Source organism: Myotis davidii, unplaced genomic scaffold (genome assembly GCF_000327345.1).
Source record: "Myotis davidii unplaced genomic scaffold, ASM32734v1 scaffold169, whole genome shotgun sequence".
Lineage (NCBI taxonomy): Eukaryota > Metazoa > Chordata > Mammalia > Chiroptera > Vespertilionidae > Myotis > Myotis davidii.
This window is the reverse complement of record NW_006383005.1, coordinates 193332-200877: the sequence shown is the minus strand read 5'-3', so window position 1 is coordinate 200877 and position 7546 is coordinate 193332. Positions and strand designations below refer to the sequence as shown.

The following is a 7546-nucleotide window of genomic DNA, read 5'->3' as shown; positions in this document are numbered from 1 at the left end:
AAGAAGAGAGTATGGCGTCCTGAGCCAGGCAGCCCCAGAGCGACCCTGACCAGCAGAGGGTGGGCAGGCAGCCAGGGCAGTGGAGAGGGTACTGGACGCAGGCCCGCTTCTACCAAGCATGCGTACCCCCTGCCCCTGGCCCTGTGCCGAGGCTAGGGGTCAAAGAAGTGATGGCCCCCTTGGCCTCGGGCAGAGAATTCAGAGGTGAGAGCCACACGGGGGGATAGTATCATGTTGGGGAACAGCCTTGAAGAGCTGAAGTCTGAGCTTCTGAGGCTGGGAAGTTGGACAGAGAAGCCTGCTGAGGGCATCTAGGGTTGAGCCAGGAGGTAAACCAGGCTTGGCAGGGCCTTTCCTTCTCTCCATGCCAAGTGCCAGGTCATTCAACCTTGTTGCCAGCAGGCCCAGAACAAAGTGAACACAGGAAAGCTGGCCCCAGGCAGGCTTCTTGGTATCCTGCTGGGGGTTTGAGAGGTGGGGCTGATGGGCTCCGGGCTTTGGCCTGGGGCCACCTGGCACTTCCTCATGTAGGAGGTGGCCAGCCCTCCTCCTGGGGCAGGAATCCTCCGCTCTCATGTCCCTCTAGTGCAGCGGTTCTCAACCTGTGGGTCGCGACCCCTTTGGCGGTCGAACGACCCTTTCACAGGGGTCACCTAAGACCATCCTGCATATCAGATACTAACATGACGATTCATAACAGCAGCAACATTACAGTTATGAAATAGCAACGAAAATAATTTTATGGTTGGGTCACAGCATGAGGAACTGTATTTAAAGGGCCAGAAGGTTGAGAACCACTGCTCTAGTGGCAGTCTGGGGCTTCTAATTTTTGGTAAATAACTAAAGCCTGGTGCGGATTATGGTTGGAATCCTGGGTCTGCCACTGTTTTGCTGGGTGACCTTGGGCAAGTTACCCTCCTACCACCACCACTCCGGAGCCTCAGTGTTCTCATCTCTGAAATGGTGTCAGTGTCACCCTGCCTCACACTGGCTCAGCCCAGGTCCTGGCGGGGTGGAGGCACTTGGTAGGTCCCTCCCTTGTCCATAGTAACTGTGCTGGGCACTGGCGTGGGGAGAGCATGCAAGGAGAACACAAAGAGAAAAGCTCTAAGCACAGCTTCACAAGAAGCTGAAGTTCATCTCCGGCGCTATTGCCGGGGCAACATGGAGCCCACCTGTCCCTCAACGCCAGGATCTTGGAGATGCCCTTGGCCTTGATTCCGCCCCAGGTTATGCCCATGGCCTTGGTTGTGCTTAGCACCATGGTAAACGTTCAGTCGCTCAGTGAGCCTTTGCCCAGGGGAGACGGAGGCCCACCCAGGGATGACAGGGCCTAACCTGTGGCCATCTGCCTGCCCACCAGGAGTGGCCTGCACCGTCATCCTCATGTACACATTCTGCACCGACTGCTGGCTCATCGCTGTGCTCTACTTCACCTGGCTGGTGTTTGACTGGAACACGCCCAAGAAAGGTAAGGGCCTGGGTCTCCTTGCCCCACACCCTCGCCCTAGGAGCCCCCCCCTTGCACAAGCTGGGGTTCCTCATTGTGGGTGTTGCCTCTTTTTACTTAACATCTGTGTAAAACACACTGGGCTAGGCCAGGGAGTGGGTGGAGGGAGGGGTTAAAAGTGCTTCAGAGGAGCCATCCTGGTCCTCATAGCAGCTCACACTCAGTCGAGGGTGTGCATAATACGAGGGAATGAGCGTGGCAAGGGGCCCAGTGGGAAGGGGGAGGAGGAAAAGATGCTGCATGGGAGGGGGGCGGGGGATAGTCACCCACTGTGTTTCGCACTGGCTGTGTCTTGTCTTCTTGCCCAAACATCACCCTCCCTGATTCCCACGCCTTCCCAACACTGTATTTTGTTCTCTGGAAGGCGGCAGGAGGTCACAGTGGGTCCGAAATTGGGCTGTGTGGCGCTACTTTCGAGACTACTTTCCCATCCAGGTAAAGATTTTGGGGCATTGTCTTGGGAGGGTGGGATTGGGTGGGAAATGTGAATTCAAGCCTTATCCTACCCATCCACAGTGACCACACGTGCTGCGGTGAACCATGTGACATCTCCCACTATGAGCGTCTGTTTATACTCTCCCCCGATTTATGCAGGATTTGAGCAATTTAGGAGGCATATAATGTCATACCAAGTAAATAGAAAAATCAAGACTTGGGGGGAAAATCCTAGTATTTCAGCCATAATGGTCAACAAAGTTACGGTGGTTGAACTTCATCGTTAGCTCCGAGCTTCCTGGCAACCAAGGCAAAAGGGGAAACGTGATAGTTGTTGGCTCTTGTTTTTGGAAAAGAAGAAGCTTCCTAGTCCCTTGGGTAAATAAGACTTGTTCTGGTACTTGGATCTAAAAGATGTTTCAGACCCTGAGATCCTGAGTGACATAAGGAGCAGGTGAAATAGCAGATACTATGGCCGTTGTTTGTCTGCCTCTCTGTGAATATTAAAGGCATCACTGTAAATGTGAGGGCCCTTATCAAGAGCAATACTTAAGTCGTCCAAGTTCATCTGGCCTGAACCAAGGATAACTATATGTGTGAGGGGCGTGCTTTTTTTTGGGAAACTCCTATGGAAACAGCATTTCTCTCAGCCAGTCACAGGTGGGTCACTGGAGGTCATGGCCATGGGAATTAAGGCCCAGGAAATGAGAAGTGCAGTGAAAGGAGAGTGAGACCCTAGTTGCTGAAGTGCCTGGGGAAGGCTCCTGGAGAAGCTGCCCCTAGAACTCCATCCGAAAGACAAGCAGCACTGAAGAGACAGGGACAACAATGAGAGCGTAGGTACCCAAGTTTGAGGAGAAGCCTGTGGCATGGAGAGGGAGGACCTCCATCTATTGGGAGACTTCTAGGAGCCAGCACCTTCCCCCTCCCACCATGAGGAGTCTACTTTAACCCGCCTGGCACTCTATAAGGGGTACTAACTTTATCCTTGTTTTACAAAAAAAGGAAACTGAAGGTCAGAGTAGCAAAGCTGACTGAGGCTAGTGAGGGGTGGAGCCAAGATTCTAATTGCTATCTGGCCTCGAAGTCTGGGCTCTTGCCACCAGAGCACACTGCCTCCCTGTGCAGCAGGGCCGTGGGGAATAAACCTGGGCAGACACTCAGGCCTCCTGCAGTATTGGGGGACAGAGGCAGGAAGGCCCAGACTGACCCTGCGTGAGGCACCGTCCCATTGCAGGGTTCAGTCTCCCCTTATGAAGCAAGTTTAGACCAAGTTGGTCTCTGGGTTTCCTGCCTGCTGCACCATTAGCTGCTCTGGGACCTCCACACCGGTCTTCTGAGTGCTTGTCTTCTCTGGGGCCAGCCTCCAGGTCCTGGCAGAATAAATAGTGGCATGGTCTGGCTGTCAGCCTCATTCTGTCCCCCTGCCTGTGGGCTGCAAGCTAGCTTGGGAAGGCAGAGGCGTCTGGGCCCTGGTGCATTTGAGTGACTGGTGGATTGTGGGTAAGTCTGGCAGAGTCCTGAAGGGTTTTCCTGCAGGGGAAAGACCTGCCTGGCCAGCTCACTCAGCACCCCAGCCCTGGCACACCCTAGCCGCTGAGGTAACCCAGCAGAGAGCAGTGGGGTTGGAAGCGTGATGGCAGCATGTGTGAGTGTGAAAGTGTGCATGTCACAGGGCGGTGTGTGTTTGCTGTCGTGAGTCAGTGACTGAGACACCCTGCCTGCTGCCTGGGGGAGGCGGCTGGTTGACCCCCACATTCCTCCACTGCACCCAATATTGTGTGTGTGTTTGTGGGGGGGTGCGCCCTGGGGCCAGCTCCTTCTGCCTGCCCATCCTGAGCCCACTTTTACCAGAAACTTTAGCGTCAGGGTTCTCACTCCTCCCTTTTCCTGAGGATTCAAGGCTGTTGTTGCTAGGAGACTGTTGCATCATAGCAGAATGTTGCATCATTTTGGAGGTGGGGAAATAGTCCCAAAGAGGGGCAAGGACTGGTCCAGGTTGCACAGCGAGTCCACGCAGCATTCGTACTAGAATCCAGGCTCTAGGTTCTTTCCCACTGAATCCCTACTGCTTGTTTCTCTGGGAGAGATTCAGTCCCGGATCTCCCTGTTGGACTGAGCCCCACTTCCCAGTCTCCCTCTCTCTGCTTGGCCGTTGGAGACCTGGGTTGAGTTCTTGCTCTGTCACTCCATTCACTGAGCATCAGTTGTTGCTCCCCGCACAGTGCTGGGCTTGGGGACACTGACGAGTCAGCCCTGGCCCCTGCCCTCAGGTGAGCTCACCGTCTAATGGGTCCTGCTAGACTTTGTCACTTTCGGCTCATGGGACCACAGGCACACTTTATCAAGCTCACTGAGCCTCATTAGTCTCATGTGCAAACGGAGCTGCACCTATGATAAAAAGTGGTAAATTATGGTTAATTGTGAGGAACTGTGGACTCTGTTCTCTCTACTGGGGCCCTCACCTAAGGGGCCAGGCCCCAGTGTTCAGGGTGGCCTGCCCCTTGGGAAGTCTCCTTGAGGCCGATCACCCCCTCAACCCAGAAGAGGGTGACCTGATGACTATTAGTCAAAACGGGGACAGGCAGATGTCCTTGCCCACTGATCTTTCTTAAAGAGACAAAACAAAATCCAGTGTTCTTGTCACACCTTCTTTCCAAGAAATCAGCTGGGAGTTGGAACCACAAGATGAGTTGGAGCTGGCCCTGAGACGCCCTGGGGCACGAGGACCAAAGTCGCATGGGGCCTTAGGCAGGCCAGGACATGGAGTCTCAACCTTGGCTTTGCCCTTGCCTGCAGGTGACCTCGGCCAAGCTCCTGCCCTTTGAGGCCTCAGGCTCCTCCTCTGTGAGGGGTTTTGGCCTTGGTGACCTGACATCAGGGCTGATGCTCTGTGGACTCCTGTGTGACCCTCCTGTCTCACCCCTGTCCTCAGCCTCTTGCCAATGGTTGTATAATAATTTTTAGCCGTACTTAGTACCCATACGTCCTCTCTCCCTTCTTGGTGGAGCTCTTTGCTCTTCCTACCAGAGCAGCTCGGCTGGCCCAGAGTGCATCCCTCCCTCAGCAGGGGTGAGGCTCATGTGTTCGCAGCCGCCACCAGGACTGCTGGCTGCCTGGGAGAGCAGTGGGCAGTGTCTGGGTATAGGCAGCGTTTCTGGAGAGGGGACTATGCAAGACTCTGAGCTTAAAATCTCTTTGTCCATCTGTCTCATTTCACAGATGGGCCCACTGAGGCCCAGAGAGGAGGGGCTGCCCCCTAAGTTCACAAAGCGAGTCAGTATCAGGGCTGGTACAGGAACCAAGGCCGTCTGCTTCAGGACCCAGGTTCTCAGTCCTGGGTTTCTCTGCCACCGCGCCCTGCCGTGTGAGCTCAGGCAAATCTCTGCTCTTCTCTGGTGCCGAGGTGCCCTCTATATGGTACCAGGGTGACACAAGCCTATCTGAGTGCCTTTCCTGCCCTGACAGGCGGGTGTGAGGAGTGACTGCCAGGAATGTGTCCCAGGCTTACATGAGCCAGTAGCCTGGCCTGGCCCCGCCCCCCCGGGCCTGAGACTTTGTCCTAGGAAACAGTCAGGGGACACAAGAGCAGGCATGTCAACAGAGCCTTTATCAGCAGTGTCCTCTCTGCAGGATGGACACTCTGTCCAGCCCTGAGGGGCAGAGAGTGTGGCACACAGAGATCAAAGCTGTGCCAGGTGCCTGCATGCTCCTGGGTACTGCACAGTGCTCCAAGGCACCGCATTTCACCAAATGCCCCACCAGGCAGAGGCTTGGGAGACGGGGAAAATGATTGAAAGAGCCACCAGGTGACACATCCACAACCCAGGCCCCGGAAAGGCACAGCTGATTGGTTTCATTCAAGTTTGTCTCAGGAAAATAATCAGCCCAGCCTGTGTGCTCTGTGGTTGCGTGTGCCCATGCACCAGGAGGTTGCTGGTTAGTTCCCGCTTGGATGTTTCTAACCCTCTCCTTCCTCTCTCTGAAATCAATAAAAACATATATTTTGTAAAAAATCTTTTTTAAAAAAATATACATTTTATTGATTTTTTACAGAGAGGAAGGGAGAGGGATAGAGAGTTAGAAACATCGATGAGAGAGAAACATCGATCAGCTGCCTCCTGCACACTTCCTACTGGGTATGTGCCCGCAACCAAGGTAGATGCCCTTGACCGGAATCGAACCTGGGACCCTTGAGTCCTCAGGCTGACGCTCTATCCACTGAACCAAACTGGTTAGGGCTGTAAAAAAATCTTTATTGTTGAAAGTAGTACATATGTCCCCCATTTTTTCCCGGTTGACCCCTTCTTGCCCGCCCCTGAATAAAAACACATTTTTAAAAATGATAATCAGACATGTAGATATAAATAAGGTATTCATGGAAGCATTGTTTTTTCTTTTTTAAATAATTCTTTATATTGAAAGTGTTACATATGTCCCCCTTTTCCCCCTATTAACTCCCACCAGCCCCCACCTCCCCGTCCCTGCCACCCCAGGCCTTCAGCACCCTATTGTCTGTGTCCATGGGTTATGCATTCAAGGTCTTTGGTTGATTATCTCCCTCCCACCCACCCTCCCCCACCTTCTCTTTGAGGTTCCACACTCTGTTCCATATGGAAGCATTATTTCTGAGGGAAGTTTTGGAAGCTTTTTAAAGGTCCATCAGTAGGTGTTTGATTATAGTTCCATTACATGTAGCATAGCTTCATGATAGAATAATACAGCCATGAGAAGATATGTTACTGAGGAATTTCGATAAGGAAAAATAGATAGGGCATGATAATACTTGGTTGGAAATTATATAAAAATGATACCAACCATATGACCTCAATTTTGTGATTTTTTTAAAAAAAATATGTGTCTGTTTCAGTAGAAAAGGGACTCAATGTAGAGTGATTTAGCTGGATGGAGGTATGCCAGGTGCTTTTGATTTTCTCTTCTTTTGAATTTTCTGTATTTTAAAAATTCTCTGTGATATTCATTATTTTTCTAATCAGAAAAAAAGTGATGCTTTCTGAACAAAATACCAGTACTCTCCACCCCTCTCTGCACCTTCCCTCCATCATGTTTGTTGTAATGCTGGGTAGGTGCCTCTTGTTGCTCAGGGTTTAGGGAAACTTTGCACCAGCCACCCCACCCTCTAATCCTAACCCCAGGGCAGGAGGCGGCCCCTGAGGAAGCCAATCATTCCTTAGAGCATCCCAGGACAGGTTTGTTGAAAGCACCACAGGTCAGCTGCCCCAATGCACAGCTGACCCATCCCTCCCTCCCCCCCGCCCCCCCCAACACACACTGTGGCTGGCACAAGAGCTGTTCTTGCCCTTGTCCTTCCGGCATCAGAGCCCAAGTGGAACCTGGCTGTCTGGAAGGGAGTTTCCATTCAGGCAGGCTGCACTGTCTCTTCTCTGGCCAAGGGGCTTGGACTTGACCCCAGTGGGAACTAGAGAGGTACAGGGGTTGCATTGGTTGTAGAATAGTCGCTCTGCTGTAGTGAGGAGGATGGCCCAGAGGAAGGGGAGACAGGAGGCTGGCTGAGTGCGAATAAGAGGACCTGGTGCATTTGGCTGGAGAAATAAGGGGGTTAAAGGGGATTCTGCCCCC

The 7546-nt window shown here is 52.7% G+C and overlaps 1 protein-coding gene across 1 annotated transcript in view; it reads left to right on the top strand.

Moving 5' to 3' along the window:
* Positions 1 to 7546, top strand: part of DGAT2 (diacylglycerol O-acyltransferase 2) — a 34070-nt gene that overhangs the window by 20623 nt on the left and 5901 nt on the right. Inside the window, exons 3-4 of the mRNA XM_006777907.2 lie at positions 1364 to 1471; positions 1875 to 1945. Of these exons, the coding sequence (XP_006777970.1) occupies positions 1364 to 1471; positions 1875 to 1945 (179 nt within the window). The remainder of the gene's footprint in view (positions 1 to 1363; positions 1472 to 1874; positions 1946 to 7546) is intronic.